General features: G+C 33.6%; 1 protein-coding gene across 1 annotated transcript in view; it reads left to right on the forward strand.

Annotated features, from left to right (window-relative positions):
* The first annotated feature begins 4,089 nt into the window (after positions 1-4,089).
* LOC106689434 (oxysterol-binding protein-related protein 6) overlaps positions 4,090-20,332 on the forward strand; it is a 95,446-nt gene continuing 79,203 nt past the window's right edge. Inside the window, exons 1-4 of the mRNA XM_067053381.1 lie at positions 4,090-4,122; positions 5,074-5,134; positions 5,390-5,532; positions 15,942-16,109. Of these exons, the coding sequence (XP_066909482.1) occupies positions 4,090-4,122; positions 5,074-5,134; positions 5,390-5,532; positions 15,942-16,109 (405 nt within the window). The remainder of the gene's footprint in view (positions 4,123-5,073; positions 5,135-5,389; positions 5,533-15,941; positions 16,110-20,332) is intronic.

Genomic DNA, 20,332 nt, shown 5'->3' on the forward strand with positions numbered 1-20,332 from the left:
ATGGTTGCATCACCTGTGGAGGTGGGTTGGCAGCTGCTGAAGCGTGGTTGACTGCAGCTTGAGGTTGGTTGTGTAGATGTAACACATGTGAACTGCTGTAACATACTATATTTATTGGGTTCGGTACGTCTCTTTATATACATGCGATCAGCTGATCTCCTCAGTCAGCTGACATAGAAGTAATAGCTGACTAAGGCTGTAACTTATATATATATATAAAACAATAAGGAAAAACTATTTACAATAACCTATAGGCAATTAACAATAGACGAACAGTCCTCCTAAGATTATCTTATTCTATAGAATGACATAAAAAAAATCAATGAAGGATCTGTTTATAATAAGTATAAGAGTGAAACTAAAAAAACGTATGCCTCCGATACACGAACAAAAATGAGGAAAAATTATATAAAATCTATTTACATGATTAGAAACAAACAAATTTATACGTACAAAAAATCATTCTTCTTTTCTACAATGAGCGCTTTTAAGAAATTTCCTCGAATCGATACAAGAAATAGTAAAAAAATACATCAAAAAAACAAAAAAATTACATTCTGATCAATCATAACCTTCAGCGGTAATGTTTTTAGTTGTTGGATATACACTGGTTTGTTGGGCTTACGCAAGCTCTCAATTGTGGCAGTATTATGTTCCCTAATCACTGTAACCCTGGAGGGACCCTCCAGTCCCTTTCCCCTATTAGTAGACACTCTCCTGTAGACTGTGGTCCTGATTTTGATGTTGCCCATTAGGTCTCGCACGCTCAAAATTGGTTTCTTCACTCGTTCACTTTCCTTCTCAATTTGAACTTTGACCTTATTCCATAATTTCCTCAGCGCTAAACTATTATTAATAACTTCTTCTGCTTCTCCAGTCGCCGTGTCTCTATAATCTCTCTGACGTCCGCCAAGGCCAAAAAGAATTTCGAAGGGCGTGAACCCCGTGACCGTATGAATGGAGTGATTGTACGCTGCGATCGCTAGTTCCATCGCGGTTCAAATCCCTTTTCTAATTGGTACACACGCAGATCGTCCCTAAGAGTGCTTATCGGTCCCTCCTCTGCTCTTAGGGTGCTCCGGGGATTTGAGATGCCATACTACTTCTAATGCCTTCATTTCCTCCCCGATATATCCATTATCAAATTTTCCACTCCGGTCCAACGATATTCTGTCAGGGACCCCGTAATATTGAAACTAAGCACGAAGACCCCGCAACACCGCCTTTACCGACTTGTCTTTCACCAAGTTCGCAAATGCTATTTTCTAGAATAGATCCACGATTGTTACCCTCTTGAATCCCTTCCAAGTGATAACGTCTACTTGTAGGTCTCTAAACAGTACGCTCGCGTTAAGTGTTTCCTCCTGTCTGGCTTGGGAAAGACGCCTGTCATATTAGTGCGGAGGCACACTTCACAGCTCCCTGTAGTCTCTTGGATGGTGCGTTTCATGTCATACCTAAAGTGTCGACTACGCAATCCGTGCTGCGTTTCGTTCAATCCCCGGTGGGGTCACCTCTTTCTGTCATTCCGTATCTTAAACAGTTTCCACCATCAACATTTAACGAATGAAGGAACTGTTCTGATCTTCAAAATCGTTAGATCTTATCCTAGATCACTGCATTGCCTGCATATAAATGTTGGATCTTTCCGGGCTTAGACGCTTCTGCCAAGTCTCTACAAATTTCGGCTTCCGGGTCGCAATTAGTGGTGATGTCCCTACCCTTGTATTTATTCTGTTCGATCTTCATGCCCGTGGTCTTCGTCTTCCAAATGACCTGCCGTCGTTTGTTGTTGACCAATTCTTCGATTACTTCCATCCCACCGGTCTTCTCTCTATTGAACCTTTGTCAGCCTTTGTCGTTTCTGTGTCTTAGCATGTCTGACTGCTCCTCTTCCTGTGGAGTCAATTCTTTCGGAAACTGGCTCACACCTCTAGACAGGCCTCCGTGGTCTTCCTCAATTGCATTAACGGTTATTGCGCGTGAAAGCCAGTCTGCCACCACATCATTTCCTGGCTTGTTAACAATATCCATATTACACTGGTCCAAAAGTTCCTTTCAGCGAGTGATCCGCGTCGATGATTCTTTCAATGTCCTAACCCACCGAAGAGGTTTATGGTCAGTATGGACCCGAAATCTTCTTTCTAAAAGGTAGGGTCAAGAGTGGTCCACCGCTCGCACAATCCCAACAACTCTTGTTCCAAGCCACTATAACGGTACATCGTCTCCGTAAATCGTCTACTAGCGTAGGCTATGGGATGTTCCCCCTTCTCGTGTTTCTGGGATAGCATCAATCCCTGCGCATATACGCATCATGAGTGCAAACAGTTTGTGGAAATCGGGGAACGCAAGGATCGGCTCTCTCTGCAGCTGCTCTATACATTTTCTAACCTTTTTCAGTAAGTTGTTTAATGGAACGATGTATTCAGCCCTTTTAGGCACAAACCGTCGGTAATAATTCAAAGCATCCAACAACCTTCGAATCTCTTTATATTCTTCGGCACTACCATCTTCTGCAGGGCTACTACTTTCTGGGCACCTGGTCTTACTCCCTCCTGTCAGATAGTGTGTCCAAGGAAAGTTATTTAGGCGTTACCTATTACCGACTTTTCTCGTGAAAGCTTTAAACCAAACTACCTCATCTTCTGGAATATGCTCCTCAAACGTGTTCCACTTCGGACTTAAGCATACAAGCAGGTCATCCATATACACCTAGCAGACGGATTCATCCAATCCTCTCAGAAACTCGTCCATTCACTTTTGGAATGTTACCCGAGCATTTTTCAAGTCCTCTCTCAATTTCTAGACTCGTCAGTTTTTGTCTCATTTTCTTTTTTCACCTTATGTTTTCTCATCATTTCTTGTCTTTCTCCTCTTTCTTTATTATTTATGCTGTTTATTAATGCATTACTACTTGATCCGAAATTTCTGGACTCATTGGTACATATACAGCCTAGTTCTAGAACGAAAATTCGCACGAAATTGAAATTACAAACTTTTTCTTAGAGAATAAATTTTACACTTTTTTAAGGTTTTCTAAAAAACGGCTCTAACGATTTTGATTAATCACGGTAAATCAATGTACAGTTAAGTGATATTTAATACCAGATAGGTATAATCCTAATTGAAATAGTCCAACAGAGCTTAAATGACGAATGTTTAAAATATTCCAAAAATTAATAAATACCTTTAATTTTGCTTATTTGAAATAAATTACTAGTTCTCTACGTTAGCAATGATAAATAGTGGATAAATACAAAATACTAAAGATTTTGATTAATAAATAACGGAGAAAAACAGAAAAATAGATACAGGCGTTCGAATCATAAAAAGCTGAGACCGCCCGATTTTTTCCGATCGCATATATGGTTCTGCTATATTTTGTTGAATTGTTATGTTCTTGGCAAGAGCTAAGATGATATTCGTTATCTTCACCTCGAGAAACCCTAAAATACAAATTTTTATAGTAGTTGAGAGTTGTTTGATGCGCGCACCGCACCAGATGTTTGTTTCACGTTTTTTCCTATTTGTTTCTATCTTTGTTTTTTTGTCCTTATGTTTGACATTACTTAAAATTATTACATATAGTGTTTCGATTAATAAAGTTAAGGTGGGTCGTAACTACTTTGGATAAGCGAACATAGATAACCGTATTAAAAGATCAAGAAAATAGAACGATAAAATACAATCAAATTACTAAAGCAACAGTATCACTGTATTGTCATGCAAGATACAACATGACCACAATAAAAAAAATTTATAACAACGGCCATATATATACACACTTTTGAATCACTCAAAAATTAAACATCTTTAAAAAAGTCTTTAATAGTACTTTATTGTTCTCTCTTGCTTCTTGGTGACCTTACTACGAATTCACTGTATTATAAAGATATCGGCTGACATCCTGTCGTCTTGTTTTATGTATTGCAGTATCTTTTCTAGACTGTACAGTCTGATTAAAGTAGCCTCGTTACGGATGGAAATACAATCGTGATTTGCCATTTTAGCGATATGTTGTGACAGATACTGATATTTATTACGCTAATATAATACTCTACTTCCAGGACGGTAAATGTTATCGTAAGCATGACTATCATACAGTTTACACCATACCAATTGGTGAGACATTTTATATTGTGACTGCACAGTGTCGTTTTCACTTATAACACAGTACCTAGTGCGATAATACTTTCACGACAGTAGCGCCACTACGGTAACATGTACTGCTCGCTGTCACACTACCCACAGTTCGATAGGACAGTTAAACCATTGTTTTAGCTGCAACAATTCCTACCATGGCTACAAAATGCCAATGTGTAAACTGGCTTTAATATGATAGTAATATCATTTCCACCCCTTGCACTATCAGCTATCAAGCTGGACCTAGTGCGACAACACTGCCATGATAACAACTATTATACAGTTTGCACCATGGTAGTGGCTATGGGCCAAATAACCCCAAAACGTTTTCATTTATTTTTAAAAAATAAACATTTAACTAAAATGTATTCAAAGAAGAATAATTTTATTTGATGTAAGTAAGAATCAATTAATAATTCAATTAAAACCATGGTAGCAAGATTCAAACTTCCATTTCCTTAACATATATTATATTGTTTTTACACACATTAGTTGTTGATGTTTCGGTTTTCGGTGCAAATTTTCCTCCACATTAACATATAATGTGTGAAGAAACTATATAATAGTTGAAAAAGAAATGGAACTTTGAATCTATGTAACCCCCCTCCCAGGGAAATGTAAATTTGAATTCTGATACCTTTGTTGTAATTTTGTAAAAAAAAACAAACACAAAATTTGAAAGAAAATTAATGATTGAATCAATTTTTCTTTAATTTGCTTTTGAATCATAGTGTCGGAGAAATATCCTGTTAATAAGATCTATAATTTGTCTTCTATTAGTTTAAAGATGCAAATGAACTATTAATATCATATTTATCTATCTAATTATCATAATTTTTATTATGATATTTATGAAAAACTCATATTTGTCTTGAAATTATGTACTATTACTATATAGATATGAATCACTAATATGTTTCATGCTTGTAGGATGGAAGTGATAGCAACAGCCTGTCACAAGAGTCTTTAGCAGATAAACCTGGTGCATCATGTAAGTGATACTTCTTTGTTTATCATGGTTACTTTCCTTATCATTAAAGTTACTTTTATTACTAATGATTTGATGAAAACCTAGATATAGATAATTTATCATTATTATCTCCAGTGAAAAGAATTTTCTTTTCAAAATCAGAAAATTTCATGGTTTCCTTCATATCTCTTTTCACTTCTAACTCTTTTCCTCTAGTACCAATATAAATATATTTTTGTAGATTATATGATTGAAAGAACTTTCTTTCATTGACAGCTAGCAAGCATTTGCCCAGGAGGACTTCTGAGTGGGAAATTCTTGAAGGCCTTAAGGATGGTCAGCGGTATGAGAAGAAGCCAGAGCCTTTCAAAGGATATCTACAGAAGAAACGGAAATGGCCCCTAAAAGGTTGGCATAAGGTATATAAAAATAGTGATTTGAAGTATTTTAAATGAATTTTCTAATTCTCTCTGGTGGATATTAAGGTTATCTCATCTTTTCCTCTGTAAATTATTTCTTGATAAAAATTAAGTTCAAAAGCTTTATATACTTAATGATCTCAGTACAAAACTCTGAAGCTGATACTAGCCCAAGAATTTGTCAATTTTATTCACTGTTAGGTGAATAAAAAAGTGGTCACTTTTAGTCACCTTTTATTAATTATTTGGTATGTTCCACCTACTAGCAAACTTAATGTTAAGTAAGAAAATCATTAAATTTAACTATAATAAAATATAACAATGAAGGGTCATTATTTGTATATTTATTGACTGTGGTTTGAGAGACTAAATGTTTCAAGTCTTCCAGTAAAACCTAATTACAATTTTTATCATTTAATTTTTTGACCAAAGAAAAATGAAAGTTATTTTTTGATTGGAAAAATAAAAATCGTCCATGTTTTTTTTTTAATTAAGATTCAAATTAATCAGTAACATTTGTGCATTTTAGTAAAATTAATTGTCAATTAATGATTTATATTTGTTTGAAATAAAATCACTCATCCTTTACTAATCATTTGTTTTTAGTAAAAAATTAACTATCACTTTTTCAACAATTTTTTTGTTATTGAAAATATTAATGTTAAAATCAAGAAACTATTCAATAAAGTAGGATTGGTAAAGGAGTTAATTAAACCTTTATCTCCAGTAATATTGTTGGTGAAGATCTTAAATTTGACATCGATGATCGAAAATTGAAAATATGAACAATTGCATAAAATGAAATTAGTAGAAAATCTGACTTATATAAATATTCCAAATAATGTTATTAATTTTCTAAGTTTTGGTGATAATGTAAACCTGTTTCACAGAGATATTGGGAAAGATATTATCATGATGATAACAGATTTAGAGATAATTTTCAGGGATATCGTCTCATGTGATAACCATAAAAATAGCTTAAGAAATAATATCACTAGAAAAAAAGGTAATTTCATTGAAAAAAAAGTAATGTCCACATACTTTTTTAAAAAAAGGAGGAATGATTTTGAATCATTAATGAAATTTAAAAAGAAAAATCCACTTATTTTGATAATAAAATACGATAAGACAAAGACAGTATCTGTATTAAAAAAGGATGAATATGACAGAAAAATGAAAATGGTTCTGGATGAGGATAACACATATAGAACACTCAGAGCAGACTCATTGCCGAAAATCAATAAGCAAGTAAAAGATTATGTTGATAAGCTCCATAATTAAAAATAAACTAATTGAAGATAAAGTAAGGAAAAATTTAATTAATAAACACTGTTACCATCCTAGAATGTTTTGTTTATTTAAACTGCCTAAGGAAGATAAGACACTTAGACTAGACCTATTGTAAACAGAATTAACGGGCCTTTATGTAACATATCAAAATTTATTTAAAGATAGTTTCAGAAATTTATTCAAGGATAGTAATATTGACATTGTATGTGTAGTGGAAGTGAAAGAAAGACTTTATAAAGTAATAATTGAAGACGATGAGATAATGATGAGCTATGATGCTGTCTCATTGTTTACTAATATTTCACTTAAATTAGTTTTTAAAAAAAATAGATGTCAAATGAGAAGATATTAAATTAGACAAAAATATAAAAAATTATTTTTAGAAGTTATCAAATTGTATTGTGAGAACGGCATATTCAAGTACAATAGGGAAATATGTAGACAGTTTTTTGGGGTTCCCACGGGCAGTACATGATCAGTTTCAGTAGCTGGATTAGTTTTTAATGATCTCATAAAAAAACATTCTTATGAAATCAGGAATAATAGTAAAGATTTTGTTTGAATATACAGATGAAATCTTTTGTATTATGAAAAATATTATAGTGGAAAGGTTGCTAGAACCTTTGGTCATCATGAGATTCACTATTGAGTTGAAGCAAAAGGTTAAATCAAGATTTTTGGACAAATTGGTGATCAGGCAAGGAAATAGAATAATCACAGAACAAACTATGAAAGAAACCTGTAGTTATATTGTTTTGAATTACTATTCTGGTCTACCATTCCACATAAAATACAATGTTATCAATAATTATATAGTGAAAGCGATAAAACTAACTGATTCCAGTAGGTTGGATGCAGTAAGAATTAAAATATTCTTGGAACATTTTTTTCCCGAAGAAATTAATTAAAAAATTTTTGGATGTTCTACTCAAAGATCTTTAAAAATAAGCCAGAGGACAGAATAATAAATATGATTACAGCTAATAAAAAGTATTACAGATTTAATTACTTAAAATAATTGTCTGAAGATATACAAAGATCATTTAAAAAATTTGATGTAGAGGAATACTCCTTATGATATAAAACTAGCAACAAAATTATAAATTTCTATAGTAAAATAAAGGACAAAATAAAGTTAAAACATCAATTAGGACTAATATATAAAATTCCGTGTTTGATGTATGTAATTGATGTATGTATTTAGGTGAAACCAAGCAATTATTGGGTGAGAGAATTAAACAAGCACAATAATGACATAAAAAATGAGGAAAAAGACCCAAATAAAACAGCATTGATGCTGCATGCATCCAAAAATAAACTAATTAATAAAATAATAGTTTTGATTTTTCTAACACACTGATTTTACTCAGAGAAAATAATACTTGAAAAAGAAAAATACTTGAAGCCATTTATATATCAGAAAACATTAATTATGCAGCTAATTTAAAGTCAGACACAAGCAATTTATACCAGCAATTATTATGCAGATATCTTATTTAAAATTAATTTATGATAAACATAGTTGAATTTTAGATATTTATTTGTAAATAAATTTTATAGGATTTTTAATAACAAAATAGACAAACATTTAATGTGAAATAAAATTATAATATACCTAAAATGGTTATTGAGGTAGGTTATATAATAGTGTTGTGATAAGTTAATGATAAAATGAAAAATTGTTAAGCGAAGAATTTATTATTAAATATTATAGAAGCAAATAGAGGTACATTAGAATATAGAACGGTGCAAATTTATTAGTTAAGGAATATGTTTTCCCTTATTGGTTGTGTTTTATAGGCTCATTTTGACTATGTTAAATTGGTTGGGCATAATAAGCCTACCAAGTTTTATAAATCAATGTGAGACTGTGATACTAAAATTAAGGTATATAATTTATAATTGATAATGTTGTTGATACTGTTAATAATAAGTTATAATTATAGCTGTTATTTTATTAGACTATCCTTGATGATGGCCGAAATGTTGGACATGTAGTATGTTTAATCAATGAAGGTTAAGAATTTTTGGATAATTTTTGTTATTATTAATTTTCTGACTGTTTAGAAATAGGCTAAAAGGAAAATGATTGTTAACATTTTCTAACTTTTCAATTAATATTACTCATATATCTTGTGTACTGGTGGATAGATTTTAGAGTTTCAAACAATTTTCCAACTACTCAATGGCTAAAATGAATTCTGGTGTAAACATTGTCAAACTTTTCATTCACATTTTGTCTTATATTTAGTGACTAGATAAGTAGATTGTGACGGTTTGAACAATGGTATGTTAAAAGAAAAACTGGTGTAAAAGTTTTCTCACTTTTCATTCACTTTTCCTTTTATATCTCGTGAACAGGTGAATAATAGATTTATGCGGTTAAAACGATTTTGCGACTGTTTTTACAAGTGTGATTTTCTTCTTAGACCTTTTGACTAGTGATTGGCTTTCAAATGATTTTCTGCCTGTTTCGAGTTAGGCTACAATGAGTTTCTGTCTTTTCCTATTATTCCTTGTGAATGGATTTTCGTGGTTCAAATGATTTTCTGACTATTCAAAAGATTTTCTGACTATTCAAAAGCAGTACAAATAATAAAATGAAAAATCAAAAAATTTTCACATTCATTTTTCATGTAGCACATATCTAAACAGTTGGATAATCATCTCAGCCACCAAAATCCATTCTCTATTCTGTTCGTTATTATTCTTTTTTGTGTTTTTCCGCTCACAGTGATTACAAGAGGCTTATGACTTTCTTCTTGTCCTTCCTTAATACATTTAAGCTTGGAGGAACACTTTTCTTGTTTTCTCTCCCTACTTGTCGATTTTTGTTGATATTGTTCTCATACTCCAAATATGGTTGAGAATTGAGCTGTTAAACAGAAAGATAAAATCAAGAATCTGTTACAAGTTTGTGAAAACACCTATTTTCATCTGTGTTTTTTGATGTTATAACACAAAAATTTTCCAAAGTACACAAGTCTGATTTAAAAAAAAAAATTCCAATGATGTAATTGCTTCTTGGATAGATATTCCAGATCCCAAAACCTTTTCTATTATTCCCTCTGAAGTTTCAACAATGAAAATGTTTTACATCATTTAAAAAAAAGTTGAAGTCTTTCAGCAAAACTGCTAGCAAATTTATTGCCAATTACTGGAACATTTCATGCTACAAGTATGTGAACACAAAACTAACCTGTATCACTACAACCCATGAAGGGTCTTGGGCTCAGTATTTTGTAAGGAAGTTCTGTTTCTAGACCAGGGTACTGTTTGTACCTTAATTAAAGATACAAGGGGACAATTTTATAGTGACTGGTCGATCAATGGCTGATTTAACAGAATTAATAATAATCCACCACATCCAGACTTAAACTCAAACCTAGGAGATAGGAAGCTCAGAGCCTTACTCACTGAGCTACCCTGCTCCTTTAAACACGAGACTGTTTGAAAAAATACATGATTACTGTGATTGCCATGAATTTGATGGACCAGTATCTGAATCTGCATTATCTGTTCGAGATGAGTTAGAAATTTTGAGGAGGTTGAGGAGTGTTATTTTATATTCCACCAGGTAACCATCAGGTTGCCTAAGCCTAGCTCTATATCCATTGAATCAAATGTACATCATTCAATCATGGAAATAGAAGAAACCAGACGGACAAGAGTTGCTTACAATTGACCAAAAGTCCAGTTCTATGGAGAAGAAATGAATACCGGTATAGCAGGAAGAAAAGAGCTGCAACCACCAAAAGGAGACCAATAAAACTACCGATTAACCACTGTGCTTTACTATATGGAGATGGTAATCATCATCTCATGATCATCAGGTAAATCCTCAGAAGCTTCGGGAATCTCAGATACCGAAGAAGAAGCTGAGGAGCCACGGAACCGAGGTAGTCAAGGGGACAGAATGGAAACAAGGGAAAAGAGGCGGATGGAGACGAGAAACTGGAGAGAGAAAGATCCAAGACATCTGAAGGGGATGTCGGCAGAGGGGCGATCGCCCTCTGCTGAATTATAATGTGCGGTCTGCTTATAATGGAGATAGCAGGAGTGAAGTGCCTAGTGGACATCCGGCAGTTCCAACACCATCATGTGCTGAGAAGCCCTTGAAAAGCTGTGTAGTGGAGAGAGGTCATACCAGATTCAGGAATGTCAATGTAAATTAATCACTCGGATGGCCCCTGTGAGGTAGAGGTAGAGGTGGAGATAGGTTTGACACTGTGGGGATTTAGTTGGAAAACTTGCCATTACATATCATTGGAAGTATGTCCAGGGAAGACTAAGTAATTGTGGGATGTGACCTGCTAGAGAAGGTGAGAGCTTGGATTAGGAATAACAGGGGAAAATGGAGCATTAAGTTGAGAGGTAAAATTTACAAATGTCATTTTCAGCGGAAGAATGTGGGCGCTCTTGTTGGAGCAATCAATTTGGCTAAGGACTAGATACAAAGTCTTAGGAGAGAATATGATAATATTTTTTTTTAAAGAAGGGGACATGCTCGGGACGACCGGGAAGTGGTCCATGTGATATTACTAAAACAAGTCAAAGTGACATATGTTAAAGAGAGAAGATACCCGCAGGCTTTACGTCACAACATCAGAGAAGAGCTCAAAAGTTTAAAACATCAGGAATAATTATTGACAGTACTTCCCCGTACATTAGTCCGTTGTGGGTAGTGGAAAAGAAGAGCATGCCAAGTGAAACCACCGAAAAGTACAGGGTGGTGATAGATTACAGGAAACTGAACAAGAATACCATAGATGAGAAGTATCTGATCCCCAGATTTGAAGACATCTAGGACAGGCTGAGCGACGGTATTCAGCACTTTATATTTGAAAGCCAGATATCATCAAATTAAAATGCACCTTAAGGATCAATATAAGATGATATTCACATTCGAGAAGGCCCATCACGAATTTACAAGGATGTCGTTTGGCCTCAAAAATGCTCCTATAACCTTCCAGTACCTGATGGACGAGTTTTGAGGGGAATTGACGAATCAGTTTTCCAGATTTATATGGATGATCTTCTAGTGTTCAGTGAGAACTAAGAAGAACACATGCAACAATTACACTGCATATTACAGAGAATAACAAAATTTGGGTTCAAATTATTGGGAGAGAAATCATCATTGGGGCAACAAAAAATTATTTTTTTGGGCCTGACGATTTCCAGGGAAGGAGTTAAACTCAATGTGGATAAAGTTGCAGCTATACAGAAGATGGCAGTGCCTAGAGATGTGAAGGGAACTCGGTGGTTGTTGGGAACTTATTACCAGAGATTTGTGCCAGAAATGGCTGAGTACCTTGTCCCACTCAACAACCTTCTCAAGAAAGGCAGAAAGGTGATCATCACTCCGATTGTGGAGGACAATATCAGGCAGTGTATAGAGAAGCTGCAACAGGAGCTGGTGCTTATGTTCTAGGACTTCACTCAGCAATTCAGTATCATAACAGACCCCAGTGAGTACGCGCTGAGAGTGGTGTTGTCTTAGGAGGGTGAAGGGGGAGATCGTCCAGTGATGTACGGCTGTAGGTGCCTGACAGCGACAAAGACCAGATACAGTGCGCTGGAATGAGAGCTCTTGGGAATAGTGTGGGCTGTTGACCACTTAAGACCTTATGTGCTTGGGAGGTTTAGGGTACACACTGACCATGGGCCTCTGAAATGGTTGGGAGAGTTGAAAGAGTCTTCGGCCAGGATAACATGCTGGAAGGAGCTTCTCGGAAAGTGTTATATGGAAACACATAAACCAGGAAAAGAAAATGTAGTAGCTGATTGGTTGTCACGAGCAATAATAGTAAATGCCGTAGAGGAAGAAGCTGGGGAACCGTCCTGGCAATTCCTGCCGGAGTGGACACAAGCAGAGAAAAAGAACAGAATGTGGTGGAGGAAGATGATAAGGAGGAATTTTTATCTAATGAGAGCTTGAAAGGAATAAGATATAGAGGACATCATAAAGAACAAGAGGCGGCTGATTGTATGAAAGGTGAGGACCACTGGATTGCTCAAAGTTGAGAGCAGCAAGTATGGGAGGAGCAAAATCACAACGATTTGGTCACAGCCAGGTGTGAGGGATGACCAGATTTGTAGAGTGTTGAAGGATGCTTCGGGCCCGTAATCCATAAATGGATAACCGTGATTGATATCTTCAGTAAGGTGGCAATGGCGTACCAGGTGCAGGACAAGCCATCGGAAGCAGTGTTGGCAGCTCTCTTATTGTGGTTTCAATTTTATGGAGTTCCGGAGCGCATTGCATCGGACGAAGGCAGAGAAGGATTCGAACTGAAGTGAAGGACCTTGATGTGACATGGCTCCTCAACACACAAGGACACCCAAAGAGTAGAGGAGGCATAGAGCAGCTTCATGGCACATTGAGTGACCATCTTTGCTTATATCAGATCGACAGGAGATTGGAACAGGATGTTGCAATGCCTAAGGCTATAGCGGCATATAATCATTCGGTACAAACTGTTACAGGGTTTTAACCATTTGAGATCCTTTTTGGGTATTGAGGACACCGGCGGGACTTTAAGGGCACGGCAGTGGACGGTGAGGAGATTACATAACAACCATGTCGCTCAAAGAAAGTTATGGGAGAAGGCACAAGGAAGAATGGAAAAGGAAAAAACCAGGAGGGTGGCACGGTAGAATTTAAATGTCGCAGACATTATGGGAGCAATCAAAATCAGGACGATCGTTTACAGAAGAAAGTTGGGGTCTAACAGGGGTAAAGAGATACGGCGATACAAGGGTCCGTTCCGGGTGATAATTACTAAGGAACATAATATTGTTACTGTAGAAAGTATTTAAGAACCTAAAAAGAGGAAAAAGTTTTTGGAAAGAATATGCGAGCTAAACCATTTCAAAATTAAAAAATAACAAGCATTATCTGCCATTAGCCTCACTTTTTTTTTTTTTCTGGCCATGACTCCCATTGAAGTCCTATACTGGCTAACCATGGTTGGGGGTCAAAGTTTTTCATTTTGTGGGACTGCCACTCAATGAAAAAAGTCAATGCCCCAGACTGGATTCGAAATGGCACCACCAATAGACATCAAATTGGTAAGACTATGTCTTAATCACTGAGCTACGGGCGGCCCAATCTCACTTTTGTTTCCAGATCAATTTCGTTTATTTTAGTTATCACAGAACCTTAATACTTAAACCTACCTACCTGTTCAAATGTATTTCCTGCAATATTTATATCATCGAGATTGCTCCCATTTCTACTGCTAACCATATATTTTGTTCTATCCGTATTTTTTTCAAGACTCCAGGAACTGAGTACTTCTTATAAAGTACTATCTTTCTTTATAAAGTAAATTTTTTAAAAAATTTTATTGGGAGATTGATATTATTATTTTTCACACATTTATATTTATACTCACATTAGGGTTTAATTGTGTTCTAAATATATTTTTCTTCAATGTATTAATAATTTAAAGGTGAATCCCACTAGGAAAAGATGCAATTATAAAGTTGTTCATAAGAAATAAAAATATAAATGTTGAAATACAATAAAAAAACAAAAAAAAAACGAGATATCTGGTGAATATGTTAGAAGATATTGATATTTGAATATATATATTGGTATTGGTATTTGGTGGGGGGAGGGGAGGACTAGTCAGGTAAGTGGGCCTACTGATCCTTTCTGCCAACTCCTGGCAGTTACCAGAGTTGTTACTGTAGAAAGTATTTAAGAACCTAAAAAGAGGAAAACCGTCCATATTGAAGAGTTAAAACTTTCAGCAATGAATATATAAACTGGAGTGTTCTCATATTGCCAGCCACTACTAGATTGTATTACTGAAAAATTAGTTATTAATTTAATTCTATTTATTTATTTTTTTTTAAAGATTTATTTTGACTTTTGTAAATATTGTGTTTTATTCATTTTAGCTTATTTATGTATTGCATGAAGAGTTCTTTAATTTTATTCTTAGTTTTAAATTATGTATATAACATTTATTTCAGAGATCTTGTGAGTTTTTTTTTTCAATGATATGTGTATGGGAATTTATATTTATTGTAAATAGTTTTTCTTTATTGTTTTAGTTTTCTATGTTATTATATTGTATAGTATTATTATTATACATAAATATAATATTAAGGTATAATGGTTTAGCTCGCATATTCTTTCCAAAAACTTGAAAAGTTAAAATTTAAAAAACTATTATCCTTCCCATTGTTCTCTATGGATGCTAAGTGTGGCCTATTACATAAAATATTTGGACCGTAAAAAAAGATGAGTTAACCGGAGAGTTCAGAATGCTACACAACTCTGAATCGAGGGAACTGCACTTGGTAAATATAATTCAGGTTATAGCATTGCAACAAATTACAAACTATTAATAAACCGAGGGCCGTGTGTAGCTGGGGGGTGTCGACTTTTTCATTTCTGTGACAGTCCTACAAAATGAAAACTTGATCTTGAGATAAACCCCCCTCCCCCATGTCAGATATGACCAGAAAGTCATAAAAAAAAAAGTATGTAATGAATGGTGGTATCAGCATTGAATCTTCGTGTTCGCTAAGCCTTTATTATTATTATTTATGTATATTACAAATTACAGCTTAAAGGAAATTGAAGTGCCCTCTATATCAATGCATTAGGTTGTAGACTTTGAGGTTTTAAGTGAAGTAAATCGTTCTCATTGTGAGTCTAGCATTTTCCATGATAAATAAAAGTTGAGAGCATATATTATAACATAGGGAACTCATACAAGACAGAAACAAAAATAAAACTGCTCGTACATTCAGTTTACTTCAAAATTTAGTTAGCTGATACTGTAAAATTCGTAATAAAAATTTATTACAAAATTCTTATCTTCTAAGCTATAATCATGACTATATACACTTACAAAGTTAAACTGTAGAACTCCCCGATATAATCTACTTCCTCCTGTAGCCAATCTTTATTACTGCAAGGTCTCAGTATTCACCCTCAGATACACTCTGAAGGGTAAAGGATAGAGGAGAGACCCAGAGGACAAATAGTGAAATAATATTTCCAAAATAATTGTAGAGTAGTCTGAAAATTTTAATATTTTTATAAATATTCTTTTATATTATTTAAAATTTTTAATTTATTCTTTTATGTTTTTAAGCGGTTCTTCATTTTGGAAACTGGGATATTAAAATATGGAAAGAGTCCTCAAGATCTATCGAAGGGTAAAATTCATGGCCAGGTTGACATTGGACTGTCAGTTATTTCGACAAAGTCCAAGAGGAAAAGAATTGATATAGATACGGAAGAGTTTATATACCATTTAAAGGTAAGAAAAAAAGATTTTTTAGGTTTTTTAAACATCCTCTTAAAAATTTTTGATATGATCCCATCTTAACCTAGAATATTCTTTTGTTTTTAATGACACATTGCATTTGAAACTGTCTAATCTTTTGATGGTACTTTGATTGTTGTATCACCAGGTATTGAGACCTTTGTTCTTATCAAAGAATATATGTTTTAAACCATCTATTTATAAGTCAATTTGTGTTATTACAATAAAATTTCCAAGGGTCTTGATTAATTAATTTCTGGTTCTCCAAATTACTATTTGTAGTTGTTGTTTAGTTTTAAATTTTTGGTACTGTTGTATAAGCCCTATTTGTCATTTTAGGCAGTGTTGTTAGTTGTTTATTCCATCAAGGTACTCATTTACACTGGTAATTATTAAGTTTGTTATTAGGCTTTCTAAATGTCATACTGGATGCTTTGGTGAATGCATGGTATGAATGAATAAATGGTGAATTTTTTGATATTAAAATTTGTACTCTTGTGATTTAGTGATGTTTTTTAGTAATTGGTTGATCATTAATAATGATAAATTCTTTTTTATTCTGGAACATGTTCTCTTAGAATAACAATTGAAAGAATAGTAAGTAGGCTTTAGAACCTTAGAGCATCAGATTAGGGTGCTGTATCAAATAAAAGTACAAAATAATTAATACATATAAAATAAAAATAAGTCTTAAAGTACCTCTCATCCTTTTAAGAGCTCACTTGTGTGTCTCCTGTTTATTTTCTGTGGTAGTAGTGATCCATAAACTTTTCGTTCAAAAATTCTTATAGATTTATAATATTCTCAACAGAAATAAACTCCAGTGAGATATTATAGTCCTATTTAAATAATTATTAATAGAAAAGTATTAAAACATTAAGAATATTAAAAGAGATTACAGTGTCAGTACAGCTGAGTTAAAGTGGTGGAGAGCAGTGAGTTTAGTAAGCCTCATCCCTAAAGACTCTGAAGTAAACAAACAGTTTTATTATTGTTATCATGTCTATTTCCTTTTCTGTTCATCCATCAAAGGTACAATAACAATTAAAATGGTAAATTTCAAATTTTGTAATAAAGTATCTATTAACTGCTTTATTACAAATCCCCTCCTCTAGGAACAGAAAAGCAAGATTAAAGACCTATTGTTGGAAAAAAAGCCAAGTCTTGAGAGCCGTTTAAATTACTCTGGACAGAATCAGCTGAAGAACACTATGGAAATTAGAGGTATCACAGAGAAACAATAGTAGGCACCATCCTTAACATTGGTGCAGGCCTCAGCATCAAGCTATATCCAGAAGATCTGTATCACGCTGTACATTTCAATACCAAGCAGGAAGGGATCCCAGTGCCTATTATCAATCAATTTGTACAACAAAACATGAAAGATAAACTGGTGAGACAGAGAGCAAAGAGGGATTTCTCCCCCCTTCACCTGGGATGGGGAGACACTGAATCACATCAAGTCTATGTCAGAGCATAGCGATGACATCTGTAATTAAACACTTTTATTGGTTTGCCTGAAAGAAGGTGACGGAAAAAATAAAATACACCTGGTTCAGTGGGGCCAGGGTCAGGTGTAGGAAGGCGGAAGGCCGAGGGCTACCCAGTGGTAGAAATACGCAAGCCCAGCAACTTAGATGTTTTTGGGTGAACACGGAAGTCATCTCTATACTGTAAATAGCTTATATTATGTTATATTATAATGTTTAATGTTTTTGTACAAAAGACATTTTATGTATTGTAGAAGTCATCTTATTTTTTTATATAGAAGTCATTTTATTTTTATACTGAAGTGATTTAATTTTTTTATATTAAAGACATTTTATTTTCTTGGAATACATTTTATTTGTACTTTTCTTTTCATGGAAGACATTTCATTTGTACTTTTCTTTTCATGGGAGACATTTTATTTGTAATTTTCTTTTCTTGGGGGACATTTTATTTGTACTTTTCTTTTCCTGAAAGAAATTTTATTTGTACTTTTCTTTCAAACTTTTACATCTTTGGCACTGAGTTTCACCATAAAATTTTTTTTTGTACTTAAAAAAAAAAAGTTTGAAAACGTTTATAAATAAAATGATATTTTGAAAGGTATTTGTGATTGACCGTGTGTAATTAATAACAAGAAGATGGTCCGAGTGCTGTCAATGTAAGTCAAATAGTAAATAAAGTATTTTGAACCAACGTTTGCCCCACTTGGATGGGCTTCATGTATTATTTTTGTGCATGGCTAACCGAAAGTAGTGGATAGTATTTGTTGTTTCCGAATATAGGTGTATTGAGAAAAATATCTTTAGGCATGCGTATACTGTGTAAGTGGTGTAAGAAATTTGATAAAATAGGTCAAGGACCTGCATGAATCCAAGCGGGAATTGATATCAACTCGTATAATGCCTGAGAAGTTCATCAAAATCGGATCAAATCAATACAAACCCCTCCAAACAACATTAAAACCTATTACAACACATTTAAAAAAAAAAAAAATAGTAAAAAGAGATGCACTCCTACAATTACCAAACCCACAAAGTTGACTCATGGCTACTGTAACAGACTAAATAATTATCTGTCAGCCAAATTTGAACCTGGGTCTCAGAACTTAGTAATATAGTGCCTTACACACTGAGGTACCGTACCCCACTCCCCGATACAGGATAATAGCTAGTAATTAATAATAATACCAATAAATTTGAGATATTAAAAAGTAAAAAAAAACAACAGAGATTTCAATAAAAGAGTATAAGTAAGAAGATAAAAGCAGCTATTACTACATAATTACTGAATAAATAAAAAAAAATAATAAAACTTAGTTGTTATTGAAAAAATCTTGAATTTCTCAAACAAAGATCAAATTTTTGTTTTGAATAATTGACTACTAAATTATTGCCATGAATAATTATCAGCTTCAATAATTAATTGGAAAAATTAGTGTTTTGAAAATATCTAATATACCATTGGTCCATTGAACCAATGTAGTAGAAACTAAAACTCAAGATGCGTTACTGGCTTTTCTATATTGTTATATAGGGGAATTTGTTGATCAAATGAAATAGGGGTTGTGAAATAGAAGGGAAAGAAAAAAAAAAAAAAAAAAGGAATAAATCGAAAAACTTGTAGTTAGTTTGTAGACTGGTATTAATTGTAAAAGAAAACTGGAAGAAAAAAAAAATGTTATCCATCTATTATACTATATCATGTAAAAATATGTAACGTATATTTGTCCAGTCACGGATCGATCAGTATGCTGTGTGATGTAGCAACCCGATGTATTTTGGCAGCATGAATGAATAAAATATTTCTTTCTCTTTCTCTGAGCCAAAACTTTCTTATCAATGATGGAAGCAGAATAAACCATTATTTCTTAAAAATTATAAAAAATTAATCTTTACAGAAGTCGAATAGTCAAAATTATTAATAGTTCTACAAATTGTTTAATCCAGTCGTCAGACTTAAGGAAATATCTCAACAGAGTAATCTTATAGATTTTACCTCTTTCCTTCCAAGCAATATGTACATCTGATTGTCTGTCAAATATTCTGATTGGTTCTAGGGATCATGTGATCCTACTGTTATTCTCTCTGGACTATTGTATTTTTCTAATTACTGAGTAATTATCTTACAATGCAAAAATAAATAAATTCACCAATTGATCACTTTTCATGAAATCACTATCTGATATTAAAAAAGTTCTTTATATTAAACATAAGTCATTAGTTTAAACTGGATGATGTCAGGATGGAGATGTGTTAAATTCCTAAAACTGGGAGTAGAGAATCATTTCAAGAGTTAGATCAGTCTGATCAACTGGTCACTAATCATTTGTTTTTCTCTCTATTTCGAGATTATTATGATAATCTATGAGTGAACAAGTGTTTTATATATGTAGTTTTAGAATCTAGTGATGTCACCATCAATAATGAATGGTTAATAAGTATTCAGAGCAAAATTAGTGATGAATCAATTCGAATTGTATTAAAGATACTTTTAAAGAAAGATAATGAGCTGGAACCATATTCTGGTACCTCTCTTTTAGTAAAAAAAATAGGATTGTTTAATCATTTATTTCATTCTCTTGTTAGTGGAACATGCCTACTGTTGGGGCGAGGGGTGTTTCGTATGTGAAAACCGACCTCTTCCCCAGAGGGAAATGTTCGCTGGTTCGAGATAAAATTAAACAAAAAAAATAACGGAGGACCTGAAATAAATATCACATAAAAAAA

The sequence above is a fragment of the Halyomorpha halys genome, unplaced genomic scaffold (genome assembly GCF_000696795.3).
Source record: "Halyomorpha halys isolate HHAL.00 unplaced genomic scaffold, Hhal_1.1 Scaffold1362.1, whole genome shotgun sequence".
Taxonomy (NCBI): Eukaryota; Metazoa; Arthropoda; class Insecta; order Hemiptera; family Pentatomidae; genus Halyomorpha; species Halyomorpha halys.